Below are 27,565 nucleotides of genomic sequence, written 5' to 3'. Positions count from 1 at the left end.
ATATTCTCTAAACTCTCCTCACTACAACACACGATGCACTCGACGATACACAGAGCACAGCTCCCGACTCTTTGGTCCAGTTGTTCCCGAAGCTTAACACACTCTCTCAACGATGCACTAACCGAGATACACTTAAGACACTCTTCGATGCACTCGACGACCCACTCGGCACTTGCTGACCGGCTGTCAACTCGTTCGTCTCCGCACAGACTAACTAGATGAGACACTTAACTATCTTGCACTCTCAAAGACATTCACTAACTGACTGCGGACCAGTAGGGTTTATATAGCTTTTGGCTTTTGTTCGAGAACATTCTGGCCTAAACTGGTAAGAATTCATTCCAGAAGGTTCTTCATCTGTCCATGGCATGTCGCCAAATGTGGCAACCCTGCCTTCCCTCGCCATATTATTGCAACTCTAAGCCTGCTTTGCAGGGAAGCCATCTTACTGCGCCTGGACATTTCGTAACAGTGTATTTGCAGAACATTCAACTACTCAGGTTACCATAAATTAAACAACTTCGCAAGAAAACAAGGGGTACCCTTCAGTCTATTCTAACCACTTATAATTCAAGATATTTTGCTTTCTTACATTTTTGAATATTATAAATGTCATCTTAATAAATGAAATTTTATTAAAATAGATACTTACATAACTAAATTTATAAATAAATAAAAGTAAAAAATAAATAATAATCTAATAAAGAGTGTTTAAATACAAATACTTCATGTTAGATCCAAAAACCCATGCTGCTTAGAGGGTTAAAGAGGAAGTACTGACAAGCTTTACGAGAAAATATCTGACTAAAAAGCAGGAATAATCATCCATACTGATGAGTTTTATTTATGTAAAAGAAATTTATTTCGTTTAGATGGAATAAGCATTCTAAATGACAGACTTAGTATAACAGTTTAACTGAAATTTAAATATTTGTCAAAATTAAAAACAAAAACTTAACTTTCTTTTATTCTATTATGATGCTACATACAAACTATGTGCTCAGATTTGTTAATAATTTTAAATGTAATACAGTACAAAGTCCGTAATCAGGACTTCGGCGATTCTGGATTGTAGATCATCAATTTAAATCTGGTAAGATAACATACAGAAATTATATAATTAAAAATATGAAACCATAATTTATAAAATAAAGAGCAATTATGATCTAAATGGTATCAAAATTTACAAAAAAAAAAAAAAAAAAAAAAAAAAAAAAAGCTTAATATTTATTTGTTTATTTTATTAAACATTTCTTTCAATGTAAGTTGTTTAAGTTGCTTCATTATTTGTGCTCTTTAATTCTATAAACAGACATAATTTCTTGTTCATTTACAAAGTTCCACTGTTCTTCAAGTCCTGTAATTGCTGTGTCGAGAATACCGACTAACTTGTCTATCAAAATTTTTTTGTTTTCAATAACCTCTCTGTCACTTTCTTTACTATTGGAAGTGCACATGGGTAAACGCTTTATACGCATGCATAGCGGACGTGCACATTAAAAGCGCATGCGTAAATGCTTTACGCACATGCGCGAGTTTGTGGCTTTGAGGTCCGGATTATGGACTTTGTACTGTATTACAAAATCATCTAAAAAATAATAGGAATCATATTTTTAGTGGCACAGATATGCACTGGTATTCAAAATTTAGAGAATTTTCACGTTTTGTCAATTATATCTAGAACTGCTGGAGAGATATTTAATGAAATGTGTTATGGACCTAAGTTGTTATACGTAGCGTATTCGGAAACTAAGTACCGTTTCATTCTAGCGCCATTGGAGCGCTGTGGTAGGCGTCCCGTGCATGCGCACTAGTCTTTCTTGTTCACTGACTTTCAATTGTCGCCATTTTGGTTGCTCTATGTTGTGTTTTCAGTTTGCTGTGCACATTTAAAATGTTTAAGACAATTAGTTCTCCCGCTGACTGTGAGATTCGTGCTGTGATTAAATTTTTGAACACGAGGAATGTTAAACCAGCTGAAATTTATCGTCAAGTGACAGAAGTTTACGGTGAATACGCGATAAGTTATCGAATGGTGAGAAAGTGGGTAAGAATGTTTAATGCAGGTCGAACAAATGTCCACGCTGAGGCTCGGAGTGGTCAGCCTTCTGGTGTCACCGATGATTTGGTAAGGAAAGTTGATGAAGCAATTCATGAGAACAGGCGCTTCACAATGACAACTCTTTCAGAGGCATTTCCACAAATTTCACGTACTGTTTTGTTCGAAATTGTGTCTGACCGCTTGAATTATCGGAAACTGTGTTCTCGATGGGTTCCAAAAATGCTCACTGATGTTCACAAAACAAAGCGACTTGGTAGTGCCCTGACATTTCTCATGTGGTACAGTGATGAGGGAGAAAACTTTTTAAACCAAATTGTGACAGGGGATGAAACTTGCGTGTGTCATTTCACACCAGAATCGAAATAACAATCGATGGAGTGGAGACGCACTCATTCTCCAAAAAAACAAAAGTTCAAAGTGACAACGTAATCACAAAAAATCATGTGCACTGTCTTCTGGGATAGGAAAGGCGTTTTGCTTACTGAATTTCTTCCCAGAGGTGAAACCATTGATGCGGCACAATATTGTGAGACTTTAACAAAGCTAAGGCGTGCCATTCAAAACAAACGAAGAGGAATGCTCAGTAAAGGAATTGTGTTGCTCCATGACAATGCTCGGCCCCATACTGCTGGTGTCACTCGATCGTTAATTCGACAGTTTCATTGGGAGCAGTTCGATCACTTGCCGTACAGCCCGGACTTGGCGCCGTCCGACTATCACTTGTTCCTGCACATGAAGCGCGAGCTTGGTGGCAAGTGCTTTAGATCTGACGATGACACAAAAAATGCTGTGGAGTCGTGGTTATCGAAACTGGCGGGAAGTTTCTTTGACGATGGTATACAAAAATTGGTCACCCGCTATGACAAGTGTTTGATCATTGACAGAAACTATGTTGAAAAGTAGTTTAAGACATGTATTTTCATGTAAAAATAAAATTGGATTCAAAAAAATTGTTTTACTATTTTTTTTTTTTTCCCAAAATGGTACTTAGTTTCCGAATACACCTCGTAACATAAAAAAATGTACCACACAGTGGTTGGAGTACACATGCATCAATATGCATAAGGCTCATTGGCACTTAAACAGAGCAACAGGAAAGGAGGCTAGTAAGTGATATAGTCTTCTTTAATAGTTAAACAGCTTCCACGTGATGTGATACTTGAAAGTTTATGAGTTACTGTGGTACTTGGTGCAGCTTCTGCAGCAACGCTGTTTCATATCTTCTAAAAAAGAGAAGGCCAGTTACAGTTGCCATCCCAACAGCATCTCAGACATACTCTATAGGGTTCAGGTTTGATCATTTGATTGGCCAGTCCATCTTGTTAATTTCCTTATTTTCGAAAAAATCATTCACCAGCTTAGTGTTGTGTGAATGCCATCCATTAGAAAAAAATAATAATAATAATGCATCCCTGCAAAGAAAAGCATAGGACTCTTTCTTATACTTAACAGAAATCACATAGTTTCTGTTAAAGACATGAAAGTCTGTGTGCCCATTGAACATGATCATCAAATGTCTGCTACCATATTACCCTTTCTCAAGCATGCTGGGGATAGGTAATCAGACCCTGGATAGAGCTGCACATCATGCTTATCCATTATTTTCACTAAATTGCACTGTTTGGTGCAATCCCAATCTTAGACTTTCTGTCACCCAAATGCAAATTAAAATTGGCCGCCCTTTTTTCCAAACCTTATGCTTTAAATTAATAATCATTTCACAGCCCATAAATTTTGCCACCCACATACTTTGCACCATTTGCCCTGGTTTGGTGACAGTTTTTGTTTGATTCAAATCATCCTATTTGTGCTCTGTAGTGACATTAAAAATCTCTCTTATATGCTTAATTCTCCGTTAAAAAAACTGAAATTCAAAAATATTGTTACTTGAGCATTTAAATTATTTGAATGAAGTTAAACTACATTGGGACATAACTGTGAAAAAAATTATTCCCTAGTAATGCTTAATCTAAAGCCAGTCTTCTTTGTACCTTACTTTAACAGGCTGACCTTTTTGCACAGAAGTGGATGCGAAGATGATCTGGTCCTTTACAGACTTGTGTACCATTCTGGAAACAGTAACTCAGCTTGCTGTGTCTTCTGAAATCTTGATATTGACCATTTGTAGAGCTTTCTTTGTCTCTGGATCCCAGATGTCATTGATGAAGTACTGTAGAAACAGGATTTCCATTGTTTCTGATGGAGAGTCTGAAAAGACGAAATGAGACAGCCTTTCAACCAGGGCTGTGGAGTCGGAGGAAAAATGACCGACTCCGACTCCTGGAATTTTAAAGGGTTACACATGGGTTAAGCTTATTTTTTTAATATAAAATAAGTAATAGATGCTACAGAAAAAAAATTTGATGCATATAGCAGATTATTTGTATTCATTAACATTTATTATGAAATGGAAAACTGGTATTAGTTATTTCTAAGAAACAGTATAGCTTCGGCAAGATCTTTGTTGGAGGGCCATAGATACAATTTGATAAACTTCAGAACTGAGAAAAGTCTTTCCACACTAACTTGAGTAATAGGAAGATCTGTTACTGTTAGGGCTACTTCTTTTAACTTTTCAGGATAGATTTTTATAAGCTCTAAAAGAGGTGTCTTGCACGTGCAATCATATTTCTCTAGTGCTTCAAAGGCCATGTAGAAATCTTGTTTGTATTTTATCATTTTTATATCTAAAGGCTCTTGGTTCTTTATTTTCATACGCTTTGCCTTAACTTTTTCAATATTATCCAAAAATATTTCTCAAAATCTAATTCATCACTGGAAGAGGATGATAGAGACTCAATAGCATTGTCTGCAGTTTGACTGTCCTAATTTGAATTCTCCAGTTGTTCTGAGAATAATTTCATTGTTAATGAAACTTTATAGATGGCTTTCTTTGCCTTTTTAATTTGTTCTTCATCCAAGAAAATTCGGTGTTTCAGATCTACATATATTGAACTCAGCAAGATCTCGTTGTCTAGCAAACTAGTTCCTCTTTTCTTCATTGAAGAAATTATTCCTTCTGTAATAAACCCTCCATTTCAGAAAGAACAAACATCCCATTCCCGCCTCCTGTCAATTATTCAGATTGCAGCTTTTTTGTGGCTATATACGGTATAGAAGCAGAGTTTTCAATTCTGCAAGATAATTCCGCAGTTTTTCTGTTAGTGAAACATTAGGGTTATCTACATCTTCTAAAAAGTTCTTAATTCTAAAAACTTCTTTATCATCAAATATGTACTTCCTTATAACGTTGCTTGATCAATAATTGCTCCTTTTCCTGCTTGCTTCCTAAGAATGGCATCAATTTTGGGAGTTCTTGCTGCTGTTGCTGCTTACCTATATTTACCAGTGAGATTAGTAACTAAATGAAGTAACTAAATGAATCAGTTTAATCACTAATGGCAAAGCCATCCTCCACCCTTATATTTATTTATTTATTAATATGTCAATAAAATAGAAAATAACTATTTAATAATGTATATAGTCCATAAATAAAAATAACTCACTTTGTCATAAGTTTTTTAATTTATTTTAATTTCATTTCAAATTCAAACTGTCTAACAAAAGCTGGAGTCGACCTATTTTTAGCGACTCCAGCTCCGATTCCTTTTACCCCAAAATCTGCCCGACTCCGCAGCCCTGCTTTCAATATCCATGGTGAGCTCCTGAAGTGTTTCTATAGGCTTCTGTTGGTGAGATTTTAACTGAAGCCTACCAGTCTTTTAAACACTTCTTACCAAAGTGCTGCTCAATGGGTTAGATGGGGTTTCAAGTCTGGTCTCTGGTTTTCGGGCAGAGTGTGAAGGATAGAAGCTACGTCTGCTCTCAGAGAAGCAATAGCTTGGGAATCCCATCCATTAGCATCTGCCACTATAGAGAACCAAGTCTTATACACTTGCCAGGAGGTCTTTCCATCATAAGTGGACAACTTTAGAGAGGGTTTAGAAGGCATGAGTAAAAATTTAAAACATCATAATTGCTTCTTGCTGTCACTATAAATTTCTCTAAACTGTCAACTTTTTTGGGGACAGCAGAAACACTGTCTTCGACTTGTTGTTCAGCAGTGGAAACTCTTTCAGTTTCTTCACCTTTTTTTCAACAATGTCTGTTCTACCTATCCTTTGATTTATCTTTTGTTATGAAGGTAATTTCTCTTTTCATTTCCTCCTGCTTGACTTGCTTCAATCCTTTCTTGAACTGATTTTGCGGCCCCCTTCACTTCCTTAACAGATTCTTGGCTTGCTTTCATCCCTTCCTGGCCTGCTTGCATCTTTTCTTGAACTACTTTTGTTTCTTCTTAAATGGAATTGATGGTCCCTTCCATCTTTTCTTGGGTTACAGCCAAAAACATTGCGGAGAAAACAGTGCAGGGCAAAAACATGGTACAAAAACTTCAGAAAAGAAAGCACAGAGAAAACATCATGGTACAAAATATTGTGCTCAAATATAAAGCAGGTAAAAAACTTGGCAGTTTGAAAACATCGAAAATTTTGTGGTAAAAAATAATGTACATACAAATTGTTGCATGACGATAAAATCGCACATATGCACTTTTCAAATCCCTTACTGACATATTATGTAACTAACTTTCGTCGTAACTAACAAATCGACATTCAAAAATTGATTGCATGCTGCACATGAAAATGTTAACAACAACACTTAGAACAAGAATAAATGGAACAAAAAATAGAATTATCAGTAAATATCATATTAAAGTGAAAGAAAATAATTTAATAATTAAGTAAGCAATTTTCATCGAGGTAACCTCATGTAGTTATTTGTCTTCATTTTTCTAATCATTTTTAGACTGTACTTTTCATAAAAAATTATCAGTGACACTTCATAAAAAGGTTAATTTATTAATGACATTTGTTAATTAACTACATAAATTTAAAACTCTATTAAGTTTTGTAAGTTATATTACTTTTTTACACATTTTCCATTTTTAAATGTTACCTTCTTCAGCAAAAATTTATTAGTTCATTCAAAAATATGAAATGTTGAAACAAAAGAATCCTTCTTTCCTTCTTGTGCTCCCAAATCATTATGTGAACATGCATTTACAGCTTTGAAAACCCGAAATAATGTGTGTGACGATGATTTGCATCATGCGATGATTTGCGTGCACATTATTTTTACCACGATATTTTCGACGACGATGTTTTTAAACTGCGAAGTTTTTTAGCCACTTTATTTTCAACCATGATGTTTTAGAACTGTGATGTTTTCTCTTTGCTTTCTTTTCTCGCACGACTTTTTGTACCACGAAGTTTTCGCCTTGCATTGTTTTCTTTCTGATGTTTTTTTTCGACAGATACTCTTTTCTTGGAATGCAGCACAGGCAGTTACCAGCTGTCTGGTCACTCCATGGCTCTTCTCACTGGAATTCAACCCCACTTCCGACATCAAAAATTGTCACATATGTAGGGGTTTGTAATAGATTGAATGCAAGCAGAACCAATGATAGTTTGATAAAATTTATTTTATCAAATGGAACATTTTACACTTCTGGATCTATCTGCAGAAACATTTGTGTATCTCTTTCAGTATCACAGAGTGCAATCAGTAGTCACTCTTTGAACTACTAAGGCAATTAAACACTATGCAATGCAAAGCACATCCAAAGAGTGAAGCTCACATGGCGATATCTCAGTATGCCATAGTCAACTCAAGTGAGAGCTGATGCTGTCTTTTGTCTTATAGAGCTTCCCCCCAGCCCCCGAGAAGTCTCTAGTATCTTCCATTTCTTGAAATTACCCGAAGACAATTTAACTATAAGAGCTGGATGCAGTTACAGTTATAGGGATCAATTACATTTATTCGGTTACAGTATCAATTAGTTATAGAGGTACTACACCCAAAAGTCGTCAAATGGTCCCCAAATTTGGTGACTCATGGCAGTTTCCAAATTTGGCATCAGAAATCAGTTGTTAAAACCATCGCCAGCTGTTCAATATCTTGTCAGTTTAGAGAAAGAGCCATTTACCTCTGTGTTAATTATACTTGCTCCTTTAGATTTTCATGTTACATTATACAAAAGATGCTACACTTTAAAAAATAACTTCACTAAAATTATTTACATATATACAAAAATTCATTGCAGTATTAAACCACAAAGAATTTTCTGAAGATTTGAAAAGTGTGGGGAGTAAAAATGTTATGTAATTCAAGAAAATTTTCAAAATCATGTATATTCTGTGATGCAGTTAAGCTACACATCTCAGATATTTAGAAAAGTTTATTTCTTAATGGAAAATAAAATTTTAATTTAATGGTACAATATTGAAAAACAGTGCTTTTAAAAGTCTTTCATTTGCTGCAGGTGTGTAGAGAGTGGAAAATTGTTATACTTGGTAATTCATAATTCTCTCCGGAGTTTCAGAAGGCTGCTATAAAATAAACTCAGATGAATACAGCAAAAAAGAGCATTGCACTAAATACAGATACAATTCAAGTTTTATTTACAATCCTTATAGGTGTTCTATGTATGAACCCATGGTCACCTGCCAGACTCAGTTCAGCATAGTATTATCAATGCTGTTGGCAGTACATGTGATGCTTTCATGCAATTCTCCTAATTCACATGGTAAAGGGAATATGAAAACAAGATCTTTTACATAGCACCGCAAGTAAAAGAAGTACATCATCTTTGGAAGCTCACCTAATCCAACGATGAGGTATTCGTGTGGTAAGCAGGAAAAGTGGTGGAGGTCCATTTTGTAGAAAAATACATCCTCATATTCATGTAATTGCTGCATTAACAACAGTTGTAGCAGATCCATGTACACTGCACAAAAAAGGAGGGACAGTTCTATCTCCATTCTACTGGGTCGATTGACAAAATTCAAATTGCGTTTTTAATGTCTCGAAAGTGCAATTTAGGATATATATTAGATTTATATATAGCATTGTTCTCTAGCATAAGTATTTTGACACAAAATCAGACTTTTTCTGAAATAACATACCAATTTTTTCCCATATTTCAATTCTACGATTCAAATTATGCTTAGATATTAAATTTTGTAAAATTTGGTGCGAAATTTACAGAGAAATTCAAAAATTTATTTAGGCTCAATTTTTTTCAGTTTGCGCCAAGAATAATTCACTTGGCGAACTTCTTAATATATGGCAAACAGTTTTCTTTTCTCTTCCATCAAGCAGGAGCAGAAAAAAAGGCACCTTGTTCCCACCTTCTTACACTGTGCTTGAGCGGAGAAAAAGTCCGATCCTTCCTAATTTCAAATAATTTTAGCAAAGTTTTAAACCACATTTAATGTTGTATCGCTTTCAACAAATATGCCAACTTTCAAAATGTGCCAACGTATATCTTCGGAAATTTTGAATAAAAAGTTAATTTTTTTGCAGGTAGGCTTAGAAGTAAGTCTACTTTAAGATGATGGTAAAAATTTTATTGATTATAATTAATTTTTTTTTGAAAAATTTATAAAAATTATTTAAAAATACAAACTTTAAAAATAAATCACAAAAAAATGGGTGAATTTTATTTAGAATGAACCTGAATTTTGAAATGGAAAGGAAGAATCAAATAAGTTTAATAAAAAAAAGAGATTAATAAATATATACCAAACTCAATTAACATTGAAGAGCTAAAATTTTGAGAGCTAATTTTTTAAAAACTACTCATGCGATTTTTACAAAACTTGGTAGTTTGGTGTAATTTGAATCGTAGAATTGAAATATGGAACAAAATTGTTATTTTATTTCAGAAAAAGTCCAATTCTGTTTCAAAATACCAATATTAGAACAATGGAACAATGCTATATATAAATCTACCACATATCTTAAGTCGTGCTTTCGAGACATAAAAAACACAAGTTGAATTTCGTCAATCAGCCCAGTAGAATGAAAGATATAGAACTATCCCCCTTTTTTTTTGTGCAGTGTACACTACACTGTTAACAGTCCACTCTGCTAAAAAAGGGGGGAATATGCATATGTGAGGGGGGAATCACGATAGTGTTCCACTACTGCATCAGGAACTCTGGTGTCCCAAATACGTAAATTATAGCAGTTTACCGTGCCAGACAATTGAAAGGTGGATTTTTCACTAAAAGTCATTTTCTGTAGCAGTTAATCATCAGCTTGGACATTGAATCAAGAGTTCATATGAGAAATTTTCGGGAAAAGAAACTTGTCGCATAAATCGCACTGCTGCCGCTGATAAAACAGCATGCCAATGTTCTTGATAAAAATTTCACTCATGATTTAGCAATTTTTTTTTATTTCCATTTTAGCACATGATAAAATTTAAAAATATATAGAAAATTATTAGAGAATTTTACTTGAATTTTTCAATTTCTGATTCAGGGTCAGAATGACCAAGTAAATCCTGAGATTCTTTTTCAATCGTTGACGGGTCATCATAAATTTTATCACTCGATTAATCACAGCTAGTGTCATTATTGCCACTTGGATAGACTGCATCATCTTTTGTGCCACCCATGCTATTGGAAATGCAACACCTTTTTTAATTTGATTATCATTTTACATGGAATTATATTCCAAGCGTGTCTCACCCATCATACAATTAAGTTAAGCCCAGCTTTCTGCTATTGCCACCTTTGGTTTTAGTAGGCAAATCGGATTGTGTAGATTCCGCCGAATACTTGCACATAATCTGCTTAAGTGCCATATTGATGCTGACATCCACTGGCTGTAAAATGGATGTCAGCCCTCCTGAGATCACAGAAAGTGTTATGTTTCGACTTTCTGCATGCTTTTTTACCACTTCTGAACGATGTGGTTGAAACATATATCAAATCAAAGGGAAAGGTTTCCTTGAAAGTGCACTTGGGTTTTTTACACCATACATTTTGAAACTAGTCAATCGTTAGGGTATCATTTCATCCAGCCATTTTTCTGGGACACGAAAAAAAACACCTGGCAGATATGCTGTCTACTTCTGTAATGTTTTGCACCTGAAAATAATTAGTCAACTTATTGCTATTTTCTAAACTGGTAAGAATTACTGTGAAATGAGTTTTCTCAGTCGTTTTTACATGAATTTTTTTTGCTGTTTTTATCAACAATGAAATCTTCAAAGAGATCAAAAGTCATGGAGGTTTCATCCATATTTCCTATTGGGACATTTCAAAATTAGTTATTTTTCTTTTTTCAGTCGTACTTTTGCAAGTGTATTCTCTTCGAGGTGATTGTGGGAAATTTTAGTAAAATGGCTTAAACATAGGCCATACTGATTTATGAATCTCATGCACCAACGTCGTGATGCTCGGTAAGAGTTATTTACAGGAGCAAATTTTTCATCTTTCATAAGTTTCATCGCTCGCAAACATATTGCAGTTGGTGTAATGACATAACCTTGCCATCTGTTATTTAGAATCCAGTCACTTAACACTTTTTCCAGTTCTGGGAAAGTGATCCATGATGCATGGCTTTTTTTGGATTTAGGAGTTTTCTTTAAAGTAGACACATTTTTCCTGCAGTTGTAGATCATTATCTCATTCACACCGAATTTGCATAATCCAACAGAGTTGTTTGTACTTTCCACAAATGAAGCTACTTTCAGCTTAAATTTTGCAGTGTAAGATATTCTGTTTTGTTCTACACAACTCATTGAAGGAAATGTGTGGCTCTGAAAAGTGCCTCCCTTTTTTGGTAGGTTCTGATAAATCAGACATTTCAAAACACAGAAAAAGTAAAACAGCATGTGTACTATCAAGATAAATAAGATGTGATGAATGATTTATTTGGTATGGTTACAGTTACTGATTCGATACGATTATATTAACTAAAGAACACCTAATAGATATTGCACAAATCGGATTGATCTGTGATGCCAGATGCTGAAATGAAATTTAAAAAAAAACTAATAAATAAAAATAGGAAGAATAAATAAACAATTTTGAGTTTTTTCTGTATGAAATAATCCGGCATGCCGCATATCTTTTATAGGTTCCATGTGTAAATCAACCCCCTACTTCGAAGTTTGACTTTTTTCTCCTTAAAACTATTTCGTTATACACTGGTATATACAGTATTTTAATTCCATTTTAACCATGATATATATTACAAAATACCAGAAATTTCTTTTTATTTTTTAATTAGCCAGTACTTTTTTTGTTTTAAGCATATACACACACTAAAAATATTGCTTTAAAAATGGGAGAAGAGTAAATTTTTGTTGGTTTCACACATTTCAGTTTGTACCAATAAAAAAGTCATTAAATTGAAAACATCTTGAGATTAAGAAATAGACTCTTAAGTATGTTATAAAACTGATGTGAAAGTTATGACTAAGAATGTCAGAATTTTTTCCTTAAGTCTGATATTAGAATAATTGTTATGATAACGTAGAAATTATGAGAGGGAAATGAAATTCTATCAATCCTTTCATCTTCTGCCTTGGGATAAGCTGCGGTACTTTCTAATTATCCACCCCACTCTGAAAAGAATTCACCAGGTAATGCACTTATAGGGCTAAAGTAGGCAACCCATGGCGCCATTAGTATTTTTTAGGGGGAAGGTTGCATTTAGCACTTATTTTAGGCTAAGGATCTTTTGGATCAAACTTTATGTGCCGATGCCAAATTTTTTCAATACTCTGATATATTTTTTAGTCAAAAATGAATTACTATGTAGACTGCTAAAAAAAACATAATGGGACAGTGCTATATCTCCTGTTCTACTGGGCCGATTGACAAAATTCAAACTGCGTTTTTCATGTCTCGAAAGCGCGACTTAGGATATATATTAGATTTATATATAGCACTATTCTAACATAGGTATTTTGATAAAAAATCCGACTTTTTCTGAAAAAACATATCAATTTTTTTCCATATTTCGATTCTACAACTCAAATTATGCCAGAATGCTAAGTTTTCTAAAAATCGTACGAGTAGTTTTTAAAATATTAGCTCTCAAAATTTTAGCTCCTCAATGTTAATTGAATTTGGCAAATATTTATTAATATCTCTTTTTTGTTAAACTTTTTTGATTCTTCCTTTCCATTTCAAAATTCAGATTCATTCCAAATAAAATTCACCTATTTTTTGTGTTTTATTTTTTAAATTTTACAAAAAAAATTTTGAATTATAACTTTATAAAATTTTTACCGTTGTCTTAAAGAAGTGTATTTCTAAGCATACCTGCAAAAAATTAGACTTTTTTATTCAAAAGTTTCTAAGATATACACGAATTTACATATTTTCGTGTTTTGGAATTTGGCATCTTTTTTTTGAGCGATAATAATGCCAAATGTGGTTTATGGATTTTTGGATTTTTCTTACAGTGAATTGCCACAGTTATTTTTAACCTTAAATTTCAAATAAAATTTTAGAGAGAATTACTTATATGTGAAATTTTTTCCCTCAATGATGCGTAATAAATATTTATTAATACTATATGAAAAGCTGTTTTTTTTTTTAATTATACATGATATTATTCAAATTTTTAACTATTTTTTTTAAAATTATACATGATATTATTCAAATTTTTAACTATTTTTTTTTTTAAATTCTCTCTTTCTTCCTTTTTTTAAAAAAATATTTGTAAGAGTAAATTTTTGAAGTGGCTGAAAGAGCGGCTGATACTATCATCGAAATTTTTAAAGCACAGTATATTTTTATAGAAACATAAGATTTAGAATAATCATTTTTATAAAAGTCAAATTATGATATAAATACAACTCTCTAATAATACAACTCTAGAGAGTTAATACAACTCTCTAGAGACTGAATTAATGTAAGTTCAGTGGTTATGTAGAAATGATCTGCAGCTTAATAGCTGGATAAGTCAGCAAGTTCTGTGGACAAGTAAGAATAATTATATAAATGACACTCAACATTCTGGATTCAATTAACAATGAAGGTACGATGTTTATTGAATGAATTTAAGAAGTTTTTAAACATAAAAAATCCACTCATTTTTTTATCCTAAAATGTATTTTTATGTATAGTGTATTTTAATTATATCCTTAAAATTCTAATTTAGAATTTAATTGTCAAGAACTCAATTCTAATCATCAGTAATATAATAAGTAATTATTACGGTTATTAATAAATCCTTCTTATAAAATAATTGCAAATATTTCAAAAAACTGTCTGAATGCAAATATTTTTCTATGCAAATATTTCTAATTTTATATTAATCAAGATTGCACACAATATTATTTATTTACACTTCAGTTCTTACCGTCAGCTCTAGTAAAAGTTACAAATCAATTATATTTAATTAAGGAATTACCATCTAAGTTTAGAAACAGCGTACCATAACAGCAATTCAATTATTGGCGCCGTATCTTTCATGTTACTCCTGATTGGCAAGCTACATGATTTTTAATGAGTATTCAGGTTTGCTAGTAACTTCACTTGGAAATTGCGCTTAAACTAGGTTAGTTGGTTATTTGAACATAGAAAGAACATGGGAGCTATTTGGTTAAGGTGCTTTCGTCGAGAACCTAGAAAACTACGAAAACCAACCATGCAGCCTGGGTTAGACTTCACAACAAACAATTAGTATTTAACAATCTTCAAATTCTAGGCAACTGGTGAGGCTCCAGTTAAATCTCCAATTTAATATTTTATTTGTAAATATTTAAAATATTGTTGTATTCTTAGACACAAAAAGCAGAATTTAAGTTTTGTTAACTCGTTAGTAAACTATCAAGCCATAGTGCAAATGAATATTCAATTTCTTTTGTAATAATTGTATTCACTTAATATTCTTGGAATATGAGCTAAAGAAGGAATGTTCTCGGAAGATTAAAGAAGTGTTTAAATCCAGTAATATTAGGTTTGTCTTAAAAGCTCAAAATCAAAACGATTCTGCAATTGCCCGAGTAGGTGACTTGTAAATGACTGTGAATTAAGCAGATGACTTTTAATCTTACGTTATTCAGTCAGAAAACGTGTTCCAAATGTTTTGTATTGCATGACAATGCATCTTTTCATTATTCAATAACCAAACAGAGAACCGCTTGTGTTCTGAAAATAAGTATGTGTATTCAATCGTCCTGCATCTTCTTCAAATTTGTGTTCTTGTGATTTTTTTTCTTTCCCAAAAACTAAAGTTGCCTCTCAAAGGAAAGTTTTTTGACATTGAAGAGACAAAAGGAGTATGACATCTACTTTTAATGGCATGTCAAAAACAAATCTCTACAAGCCTTCTTTTCCATTACATGTTGTGCATTCAGACAAAAGGTTGCATCAGCGTAAATTCTATAATCTATTTTTATTACACCCTGATTACTTTATTAACATACAGTGAATATATACTAAACCTTTTACTTCAGCTTCAGTGATTCGGAATTTTTGATGGAATTGTTGGCGGAACTAGGACTTAAAAGATAAGTCAAATTGAATATTTTGATAATCCAATAAATTCAAGGTCGAAGTTTCAATATTTTATTTTCGCAGGGAGGGGAAATTTTTTCAGTTTTCTTCCATTATCCTAAGCGTATTTGCTTCGATTCTTTATTTTTTCCATAAAAGCGAAAATCTTACACATGGTATACATATAACACACAGCTTCAAATTAAAATTTAATAATATATAGGGTGGTTATAATTAAAGTTCCCCTTTGAAACGGTCATAAAAGGAAAAGTATTAGATCAAATGTTATCACACTTGGTAACCGTGTGAAGGAGATTATGGTAATTTATTTTCCACGAAAAAAAGAAAGTTCGAAACCTCACCACCAGGGGGAAATGGCGCTGTATGCAATATTGTTAAATTAAATATGGGTCGGAATCTAACTTAACCTTTTGTTATGCAGGTTTAATATGTTCTATACCCTTAAGAAACTTTGAAGTAAGCCAATTACCATTTAAACCATGAATTAGCAATTAGAAAATGTGAGATCGCAAATCACTCGCACAAGTGCGTACAATCTGGAAATCGTTTTCTTACAGATCGCTAATTTCTAATTTTTGAAGCCTGAATTCGGCCCTGAAACATGAAGATACTGATTCAAAACACTTTTAAGCGATTTGGGCCAAAAAAATCCCTCATATTATCTACCTAGTTCCATGGCATTCTCCTTCTGCATTCGATTGCATAGCTGTCATTCCATACCGTTTGGTGTGGATTGACAGCTAGTTTCATAACTAAACCATTTTTCTTTGAAGAGCAGTTGATAGCTGGACCACTGTGATTGCAGCTTGCAATGTTAAAATGTTTCGTGATACATGAACTGCAGTAACATGGCATTTTAGATACTACGATTTTTATGCAGGGCTGGGCCCCACCTCACATGTGTCGCACAGTTACTTAGGCAACATTTCACAAATGAACGTCTTATAGGCCAACACTTCCCACCAGACCTCAACCTCTGTGACTTTTGGCTATGGGGTTATCTCAAAAGTTTTGTTTATGGTGATAATCTAAACAATTTGACAGAAATGAAAAATGTGATCCACCAACATGTCCGTAACATTCCTCCTGATATGCTAAGAGCTGCTGTTGCTGAGAATGCAGTACCAGGATTTAACTTGCTTTCGGAATATGCTGGACACTACATTGAACATGCTTTGTAACACGTTTTGGAAACAAACACATTTTAAACAGATGTTTTCATGTCTTATTTCATTTAACAATATTGCATACAGCGCCATTTTCCCCCTGATGGTGAGTTTTTGAATTTTTTTTTTTGCCTTACGAAATAAATTCCCATAACCTCCTTTACACGATTCCCAAGTTTGATAACATTTGGTTCGGTAGTTTTCCTTTTATTACCGTTTCAAAGTGGAACTTTAATTATAACCATCATGTAAATTAAACTTTAAAAGTTTGACAATTTGGTTCAAGTCCCAGCTTTAAAATATATATATATATATATGAATTTTTATATTAATCCTCTTAGAAAGAATGTTTTAAGAAGCTATTTTTTCTCTCACATTATAGATTGTATAAAAAAAAACACGATCTTTAATATGATTTAGATTGAATAATCGGGTCACTCGGTGGTACAGAATAAACACTGCTGGACTGTTTTATTTCTTTGTCATTTAGCAAAAAAATCTTTTAATTAAAATATTTATCCTTTGGACTTTGCTCTATACTTTGTTTATAGTTAAAATGTCTAGAAAATGAAAAGCTGTTTCCAGCTGAAATGCAGTTGATGCAATTGATATTTTTAAAATATTGACAAGAATGCAAAATGTATGGAAGTCTAGCAATCGAAAAATCTTAATTTTTCTTATGTGAGCATTGAAAATAACTGTAGAAGGAAAGAAGAAAATTGGGAGAAAAGTAAGCAAAAATTTGAAGGGAAATTTGGCTGTCAGACATATCAAGATGTTTAAAAAAGTTGAACGTTTTTTAGTATACTTTCAGGCTACTTTAAAGAATTTAGGTATTCAAACAGAAAACACTTGAATGTGTACACCAGCAAATACCATCAATTCAGCTTGTGTTAACAGAAAAGATAAAAATGATATCATTGCAGATTAAAGTGAAGAGCGACTGATTTTAGACTATATGGTTCGGTTTTAGACTGGTAGTTCAGTCCAAGGTTCGAATCCCGCGAACTTACTGTCTGCATGGTCATTTTGGTGGTTTTCCTCATGTGTAATGTGTATACGAACCAATTTCCCTTAGAAAGTCCTCCACGAAGGCATCCCTCCCCTTAGGCTGATAGCCCTAGTGTGCTTTGCCATAATTAAATAAACCAAAACCTCTTGATGAAACCAGTCTTTCCTTTCATCTCATGCCTTCAAAATGCTTAGGCTCTAAAGACTGATAAAGGCTCTGACTTAAATACTGATGAAATGGATTGACTTGGATTATTAAGTTACGGCAAAGCAGGGCTATCTGCCTAAAAGGAAGGATGCCTTTGTGAAGAAATTCCTAAGGAAAACCACCTGGCATACACGTTATACATGAGAAAATCCATGAAAACACCCATGCAACCAGCTCGTGTACCGGGATTCGAACCCCATAGTGAACTACCAGTGTTCAGGGAGTTTACCGCTCGGCAGTTTGTGGGCATTTATGAAATGGAAGGCGGTAACTTTATTTAAATGATTGTCAGAAATACCAAGATGTTTCGAAAAGTTGGATGCTTTTTAATATACTTGCAGAATGCCTGAAGAAAAAGAGCAAGAATAAAGCAGAATGCCTGAAGAAAAACTGTTTAAATCAGTGTATGCAAACATCCTAAGTTAAAATGTCGGTTATACATCTCTCTTATTTATATATCTTTTCTGAACTGAATACTAAAAGGTGTGCTGACTGTGCTTTACTGTATTTTCTCTTTTAATATATGCACTTTTTAAATGCTTCGTAGTCTGGGTCACAAAGTATTCTTCCGAAAGAAACGCAATTCAAATAAATGAAATCAAATTCTGGAAAATTTATATTAATAAATATATTTAAAATGCTCATTTCGAATGAATAAATAGAAAATTTTTAAATAATTATCTGAAGAGACAATGCAACATTAACAATTAAAATAAAAGTCTAAAAAATTAAAAATTTCTTAAAATAGTAACTATGACTAAAAATATAGTATAAAGAAAACTATTTGAAAAAAAAAAAGTAAATGATGCACCTTTGATTTAAACTACGCGGTTCGAATGAGTAAATAGAAATTTTTAAAACAGTTATTTGAAAGAAACTATGCAACATAAACAATTAAAATGAAATTCGAAAAAAGTAAAAAATGCTTAAAATTAATAACAATTATAATTAAAAATATAATATAAAGAACATCATTTGAAAGAAGGAATGATTGAGTCTTTTTTTCCTTTCACACACTATGTAAATATGGAAATGAAAATAGGTTGCCACATATTATGTCCAAGATAAATTGTTGAATTTCTCCATAAATTTCGCACCAAATTTTATAAAATTTAATATTTAGGCATAATTTGAGTCATAGAATCAAAATATGTAAAAAATGTGGTATGTTATTTCAGAAAAAGTCCAATTTGTGTCAAAATACCTATGTTAAAATAGTGCTATATATAAATCTAATATATATCCTAAGTCCTGCTTTTGAGACAAGAAGAACGCAATTTGAATTTCAGGAATCGCCCCAGTAGAACGGGAGATATAGAACTGTCCCCTCCCCCCCTTTTTTTTTTAGCAGCAGTGTACATGGGAAAACAATAGCTTGTGAATTGCCAATCTTGTGCACTTTTGTGATTTTTTTAAGTCACAAGCAAATCTACTATGTGAAGAATAGGAAAAAAAAAAAGCTGAACATTTTATTATTCTTGCACTTTAAGTTTTGTTAATTGGTTTCCATTTTATGTATTTCATACTGCGCCATTGTTTTTGAAAATGGCTGTTGTTTTTCACATCTTAGCTTGGCAAAAAATTGGTCACCAACAATGGCCGACTTTTGAAAAGGTTGGATCAATTAGAAAGTACCAAAGTTACTTGAGAGACTGTAGTGAGAAATTTTTCTGCAGTTATTTTTTAGAGTTGTTAGAGCTATGTATATTATAGGACTTGCATATAATAATGTTTATTTTTATATAAAACTTTTTCAAGAATATTTGATAAAAAGCAAGATATTAGCATAATCTGAGTACATGCATCATTCTAGAATTGATTGATGCATTTTAATAGTGTGACAAAACAGAATACTGTGCTTAATGGAAATTTAATGTTTTTAGTGAAGTTATAGCAAAATTGTTATTGCTGCTTATTCATTAATGATACTTTTATTTCACAGGATCCAACTATAGTTATTGTGAAAATTGTTGAATCGCATCGTGAGGTAATTCTTCTTGATCGTAATGTTTTAGCATTTACTTAATTTAACAGTTTTGATAGACAATATAGTAGGGCTTCAAAGATTATATGTTTTACATCTTCTTATGCATAATGATATTATTTTCAACAAGATATTCATTTAACACATATGAATGGCAAGTTTATTTGAGAAATTCTGCACCAGAAGCCATAACTAGCATTAAATAAAGTGCACCATTCATAATATTGTATTACATGCTAAAAGGTAAAGTGGTGCAAAATATACTTAACACTATAGTGTACTATTCTCTGTTTTATAATTAGGAAAATAAACAATTCTAATATTTTAGCTTTGTCTATAAAAGGTGAGTGAGAAATGAAGAAATACAATTTTTTTCCAACAAAATGTGCTGTTTCAAATAAGGGGTAGTAGAAATAAAAATCAGTTTTTTTCAACAAAGCAATTGAAAAAGTAATATGATTAATTAACAGCACTTGCGGAATTATCTAGACTATTAGTATAATTAGTTTTAACAGGGAATTGAAGTTATGGTATTCTTTAATAATCGTGATCCTCTGCCAATATGCATGTAGCAAAAATTGAATTAATCTGAAAGATTAAGTTTCCAAAGTGACCATTTTTATTTTCTCTGTTTCATTCTGTTGACAAAAAAGAGCATAAAGATGTTCGTGGTTGTGATTATCATGGAAAGATAGCAATTTTGATCGTGTTTGAAGGTGCTGTATTTTACTATTATATGGCTTGTCATTACTTGGCATGCATTTAGAAATTGAAATTTTTCTTTTTTAAGTCTTTCATTTCTTTTTTGAAGTCTTCTCTAAAGTATTGATGCAGAGTTGCAAGACAGCTGTGCCTTGGTTTAACAGCCAGAAGTTTTCAGTTGTAATAAATTATTTTGATCTTATATTTTTATTTGTTTAAATTTATTTGAAGTTTTTTGTTGAAATAGTAGCACTTAAATTTTATATAAAACGTTCTTAAATGACTGGTGAGCAGGTCACATGGTAAAGGGCCCCAAGACATAGCCTGACTTTGTGTGTAACACTGTGGTAAATTGATAGCAATTATGACTAGCATATTGATTGCGATAGTTCTAAAGCAATAGAAATACTCTAGATGCAGAGGAAAGCACTAAGTCAGGTCAGAAATTCTGATAAGTTAGTAAAAATGTTGAATTCCGACTACAAAATTGCTGAGGAAACCAGTGGGAAGAGCTGTGGTTGTGTAGAAGTGGCATCAGGAGCAGGAAGTTGCTTATAGCCTGAGAGTAAGGGGGAATTGTTAGACTAATTTTTAGAGCCATACTTAATTTAATATAAATAAAAATAATTAAGCACAAAATAAAAGATTTTTTCCCCCCAGTGGCGGGCACTTGCCTATAATGGCACTGACCGTGCCTAAGGCCAGAAGTGGTGGCTATTTTATTGTAGACGCATCTAATAGGTGGCCATCGTTATCTCCTATGAGGGGACAAACAATTTTACATCCATGCCTTCTCCGGGATTTGAACTTGGGGCCCTTTGGTAACACAGTCAGGCTACCCTAACCACTATACCATCTGGGTGGCCGAAAATAAAAGATAAAAAAGGGGAAATTAATAGATTACAAAAAATTGTATTAATTTGGATTTTAAACATGAGCTACATAATGTGTAATTTGTGCGACATAAAGATTATATTAAAGTAAAAATAATATTCTTTATATAAGATTTTCAAGAACTTGTTAATAGGAAGAGAAAACTTCCTAGTTAATAAATATTTCAGATGAATTTACAGTTAAGCATAACAAACATTAAATCTGCCCTAATATTGTTACATATTTACAATTCTTTTATTTTGAACATTAGGCTTTAATGAATGTTAAAGAAATCTTTCCTTAATGTTCCATTATTTGAATATGCCTTTTTCTTTTTCATACTATTCTTTTATTGCTGTTCTGAAATTTTGTCTTGAATTGTTTTTACGTTACACTGAATAAGACTTAACATTAAGGCAGTATTAGTCAAACTTTATTTCTTTTATTAATCACTTACAATTTAATTTTATCATTCTGATTAAATTTAAAATGAGTTAAGTAGGTTTATATGATTTGATAGTAGGATACTTTTTTTTTAATGTCACTTTAGTGTTTCATTAAAAAGAGAATGTTTTTGTGAATAAAAGTAATAAAAACTGTTCTGCTCTTTCAAAGCTTTATTGGTTGAGTTGAAGCATTCTTTAATATCTGAAATATGTGTTACTAGTGTTAAAATATTTTATAAGACTCATTTCCCCCTTCTTTCTCTCTAGAGTTTACCTCTGAATTCTGCACATGGATGGAGTCTTGCTTCTTCAAAGTGTAGTCTTCGGTGCTGGAAAAAAGAGCTTTCTTTCAACCTTGTAGGTTCTCCTGTTACTCTGTATGCTTGCAGTAAGGAAATAAACTGTGCTGCTGTGGTCAGTATTCTGCTTGTTAGAGTATTTAATTTTTAAATAAATTTTAAATCTGAAATTTTGAACGGTAATAAAAAATATAAGTTTTATTTTTTAAATAATGTGTGTTTAATGAGACAAGAAAATTATCTACATGTTTCTTTCCATAGTACACAAATCAGTTGTGGTTTGACATTTATTAGTAACAATTTTTTGTCAGAATGCTTATTATTTGTATGGAAGAAGCTAATGTTATAATAATAACTCTTACTGAAACACTGATTTGCAGCTGTTATAAAATTGTCTTAAGCATGCATATTTCTGCGTTAATATTGAATATTGACTGCTTACTTGCAGCAAAAAAGATAGATATACAAAATTTATTATTGCTACAAGTGATATTATTACTGTATAGATGCCATTATCACTTGGAATACGCAAAGCAAGCATTCTTAAATGCATGGTTGAATCAATGCGGTTTTCAAGTAAGTAATTACAAGGACCACCAAAAAGTTTGAATTTTTGCAACAGTTTTATAATGCTATTATGCAATAGTTACAATATATGCTATTGGCCATTAAAATTCCTGCACCATGGGAAAAAAAGGGAATTAGCAAACTCTTATGTATTTTACAAGTTATTACAAAATCAAAATGGAAATATGAAATGCTTAAAATTTGAGGTAATTTTGAGGTACAGAACATGCAGAAATATTACCTCGAATATCCATCTCTAGCAACATTAGCTGCTAGAGATGGATATTTGAGGTATGATTAGCTAATCATATAACTAGGTAAATCCTTCTATTTGTTTAATGTGCAGTTGGTATATAACTTTACTTCCATTTACATAACATATGTATAAATGGACAAAGCCGCCAACTGGTATAGTTGTTAGCGTTGCTGACTGCTGAGCCAAAGGGCCCGAGTTCAAATCCCTGAGAAGGCATGAATATTTGTAAATGTATAGTTTCGATGCGGCATGTCGCACTCTAAATATGCGATGAGCCTAAAGTCCTCTTGTGTGATTTGGTGGAAGGAGAGAGGGGTTGGTGATTCTCAAACCCATCTCACCCCGGGGTGCTCTCTATCAAAATTGTGTTCAGAACTGAGCTTAATCGCTCTGTCAACTGTAAAGTGCTCAAGGCTGTTGCCAATGACAAACATATCTTGTGCTCCTTGCCATGAGGAATTTCATGGGCTTGGGCTGATGTTACTCTCAGACAAGTGAGTATAAGTAACAACAACACACACCTTTTAATCTTCTTTGTCAAAACCCAGACACTCATCTCCAGAGCTAAATGAAGAGTCACTTGAAACCTCTTCTAAATCAAGCATGTGAGTTTTCATGCAAGAAAGAAGATTGCATCCAGTTTTTCCACTTCTCTTTCATAAATCTCTTAAATGAATTTACTAATAATTGAGTTTTCAATTCTTTGAGTTTATTTTTAACTTTTTCTGTTCTGTGAGAACAAAATTGATCCCTTACTAGTAGGGCAGGTTTCTTCAACTGTCTGCTAGGGCACTTCGACCAAATTTTATCTATCCATAAGACACAGTATTGACGTATAAGATGCACTCCGTTCTTCAGATCTATTTTCAAAGGAAAAAAAGTGCATCTTGTATGGTGGTAAGTACAGTCAAAAGTAGTTAATCTGGACTCGCCGGGACTTCGGCGATTCCAGATTATCAATTTTTCCGGATTACAGATCATCAGTTTAAATCTGGTAAGATGGCATGCAGAAATTATAAAATTAAAAATATGAAACCGTAATTTATGAAATAAAGAACAATTATGATCTAAAGGGTATCAAAATTTACAAAAAAAAAAAAAAAAAAAAAAAAGCTTAATATTTATTTGTTTACTTTATTAAACATTTCTTTCAATGTAAGTTCTTTAAGTTGCTTCGTTTTATGTGATAATACTTTCTCTTTAATTCTTTAATTCTATAAACAGACATAATTTCTTGTTCATTTACAAAGTTCCGCTGTTCAAGTCCTATAATTGCTGTGTCGAGAATACCGACTAATTTGTCAATCGAAATTTTTTCGTTTTCAATAACCTCTGTGTCACTTTCTTCACTATCGGAAGCAAATTATAATGGTGAGGAATTTGATTTAAATCATATCAAAGACAAAGTACATCAAGATGAAATGCTACATTTAGTAAGGAATTATAAGCCGAATAAAATAAAAACATCTGCCCTGAAGATAAGGATAGTGCTGACAGATCAACTTCCAATTCATTGCACGCTGCGGCGTTTACCCCACGTCGCCGTAGAGCAGCGTGAAATTGATAAACAGATTTTGGAATAGTTAGAGAAAAAAAGGATATGCTTTTATCCATTTTTTGCAGCATTTCCCCTTTTTGTTTGATGGACATCGAAACATACTTTCGCTTTGTAGATCCTTTACATATCAGTAAATATATATCAGAAATTCTATTTGACATAATCAAAAGTTCAAGCTTACTTTTATAAAATTGCTCTAACAGTCTGCAAAAAATAATAAGCCGGATCCAATTCGAAGATTAAGAAACAACACAATCTGCAACATTAACTGAATTAGATAACTTTAGCTTAACTTATACCGTCCATTATACATTAAACGTGCATGCATTAACGTAATATGTGCATGCGCACACGCATATGCGCAGCCGTAAAGGTCTTAACACGCATGCGTAAACGCCTTATTTTCGTTTTCTAATGTATGTCAGAGTTCTGAGTAAAAAAATATAAAACAGTGCCCATTTGATTGGTTTTGCAGATCTCTGTGAGAAATTTCGGTATCCACTGAGCACAGAACTTCTGGTAACCTAATTTTCCGATGACTGCATAGTGCAAAATAGTCTGACAAATGTTTGGAAATAGTTGTGAAAGTTCCAAGATTGTGAATGTTCAGAGATTGTGAATCGATGGATCTGATGAATTTTGCTGTCGATTTGTTTGATCTGACTCTTGCTCACTACAGACATCATTTCACTCCTTGATTCATCATGTATATTTGTTCTTTCTTCTTTGAAAAATCTCACCCACTGATGCACTACATCTTCACTCACATTGCTTGGGTCCGTATACACAATTCACATTGAATGTGTCCTGGCAACTGTCCCCCCCTCAAAGAAATCATATTACTCTTCTTTCTTGCATTTGGCAGGATTTTCAGTAGCAGTGCCCATTTTTGATGTTATAACCAACACACGTGCAGCAGTACAATACTCACACTAGTATAGCTGGAAGCTTACTGAATTATACTGACCACTACTACTAGCACCGTGTCACAACGGAGGTTAGTTTCTGAATTGCCCTCATATAAATCCTAAGAGATTATATTTTAATTATAATGAGTGAGTTTTAAATAACTAACTATTATGCCTCTCACCTAAAATTTTAGAAATTGCCTTTAATTTTATGCTAAAAAATAGTTGATTATGGAGTGCTGAATTTTTTTTAAAATTTATTTTTTCAGAAAATACAATTTTCTTTTGAACGTTCACCTCTTTATATTGATGCCAAGGAGAATGTAGTGAGTTTTGAGCTATTACCTGAAAACATGAAAATTGAGAATCTATGCTTGGAAAGTAAATCAGGGTTTGTCATAAGACAGCAGCTCCACATGCACTAGACAATATGGCTTACTACTGCTTTATTGGGGTGATAGAGTTCTATGAAACTTAACACATTACCACATTTTGCATAAGTTTCACGACTCAAATAACTGGGAACATCTTTAATTCCTTCTCTTCTTCTGAAGATATTTCGGCCCTCTTCTGTTATCAGGACCATAATCAGAAATAAATGTATGTATGTGCCTTTATATGTGAATGTATACACATATACAAATGTGTATAAAATATACTCATATATTTATAAATACATGCATATATACATACATTTCTGAATCCAGCCCTGATAACAAAAGAGTACCGACATTTCCTCTATAAATACCTTTCAGTACGGTTTATGAAGTTTTTAGTTCTTCCATGCAAAGTAACGTAACCTTGCTATATTTTCCTTGGGGCCAAATTCATGGGACAGCAAGTCACTTGTTGCCAAGCATTGCCTGTGAGGCTTCAGCAATTGAGCTTTTAAAATGTTTACTGAAATCTCCAAGTATCAATTGTGTATCACAGGTTACCTCAAAACACTTTTGGAAAAGTGCTTTGGTGCAGATCATCCTGAAATTTGAAATAACCTGCTGCTCCACATTAAAGGGTTTGTGTTGCAAGGCAGGAACTTCATTCTAGTGAATTCTTTCAATTTGTCTGAAAGCCTGAATGATGTTAACATGCATTTCTTAAATTCCCTGTTAAAACTAATTGTACTAATAGTCTAGATAATCTTGCAAGTGCTGTAAATTAATCATATTACTTTTTCAATTGCTTTGTTGAAAAAAATTGATTTTTATTTCTACTTCCCCTTATTTGAAACAGCACATTTTGTTGGAAAGAAATTGTATTTCTTCATTTCTCAGTCACGTTTTATAGACAAAGCTAAAATATTAGAATTGTTTATTTGCCTAATTGTAAAGTACACTATAATGTTAAGTATATTTTACACCACTTTACTTTTTAGCATATGATACAATATTATGAATGGTGCACTTTGTTTAATGCTAGTTGTCACAAGATGGCACTTCAGTAGCAGATTGTTTTCTTGCTATTCTGGGGTAAAGACTTAATAGATTTAATTGATAAGAAATTGCCTAGTTGCCGGAGTCTTACAGTTATAATCTTCCACATTATGTGCAGGTTACTTTTTACCTCATTGTTTTTTAAACGTGCTATAATTTTCTGAGTGGTACATAAGTAATGCCTTTCAGTCTGCTTGCATGGCAAAACAGTTAATTTATTCTTCACTGACTTTTATACAGGTAATGCTACCTTCTCTTGAGTGGTGTACACAGCATCTGCATGCCTAACTGTGTGTCATACATGTCACTTCTTGAAATTCTCAAACCATCTTTTGCTGTCTTTGTAAATATCAATATCCAATATTCATACACAAGTACTTTTTTATCAGGTCATCATACACTCACCTTGCTTCCTCATTATTGATACCATCACAAACAATGTTATCAGCTAACAGCTCTTCATTAATTCAAATGAGCTACAATTTCTCCATCACCCTGAATTATCTCTGATCTTTGTATAGTATCTTTCATTTGTCTATCACTCATCTTGTGACATCAGCATCTTTGATTATCACCCTGAATTATCTCTAATCTTTGTATAGTATCTTTCATTTGTCTATCACTCATCTTGTGACATCAGCATCTTTGAATATAACCCTGAATTATCTCTAATCTTTATATAGTATCTTTCATTTGTCTATCACTCATCTTGTGACATCAGCATCTTTGATTGTTTCTTTAATTTTTAGAACAGGGCCAGT

At 32.8% G+C, this 27,565-nt stretch overlaps 1 protein-coding gene across 2 annotated transcripts in view; it reads left to right on the top strand.

Annotated features, from left to right (window-relative positions):
- LOC118193248 (uncharacterized) overlaps positions 1–27,565 on the top strand; it is a 143,163-nt gene that overhangs the window by 3,481 nt on the left and 112,117 nt on the right. The window contains exons 2-3 of one of the 2 annotated variants that reach the window (XM_085814502.1): positions 19,721–19,765; positions 22,051–22,197. In XM_085814502.1, the coding sequence (XP_085670628.1) occupies positions 19,721–19,765; positions 22,051–22,197 (192 nt within the window). The remainder of the gene's footprint in view (positions 1–19,720; positions 19,766–22,050; positions 22,198–27,565) is intronic. The other variant, XM_085814508.1, reaches the window with a different exon arrangement.

The sequence above is a fragment of the Stegodyphus dumicola genome, chromosome 1, assembly GCF_044657685.1.
Source record: "Stegodyphus dumicola isolate Sdum_Otavi_A_Nest chromosome 1, ASM4465768v1".
NCBI classification, from domain to species: domain Eukaryota; kingdom Metazoa; phylum Arthropoda; class Arachnida; order Araneae; family Eresidae; genus Stegodyphus; species Stegodyphus dumicola.
Note: the sequence above shows the minus strand (reverse complement) of the source record. Positions and strands in the feature narration are given on the sequence as shown.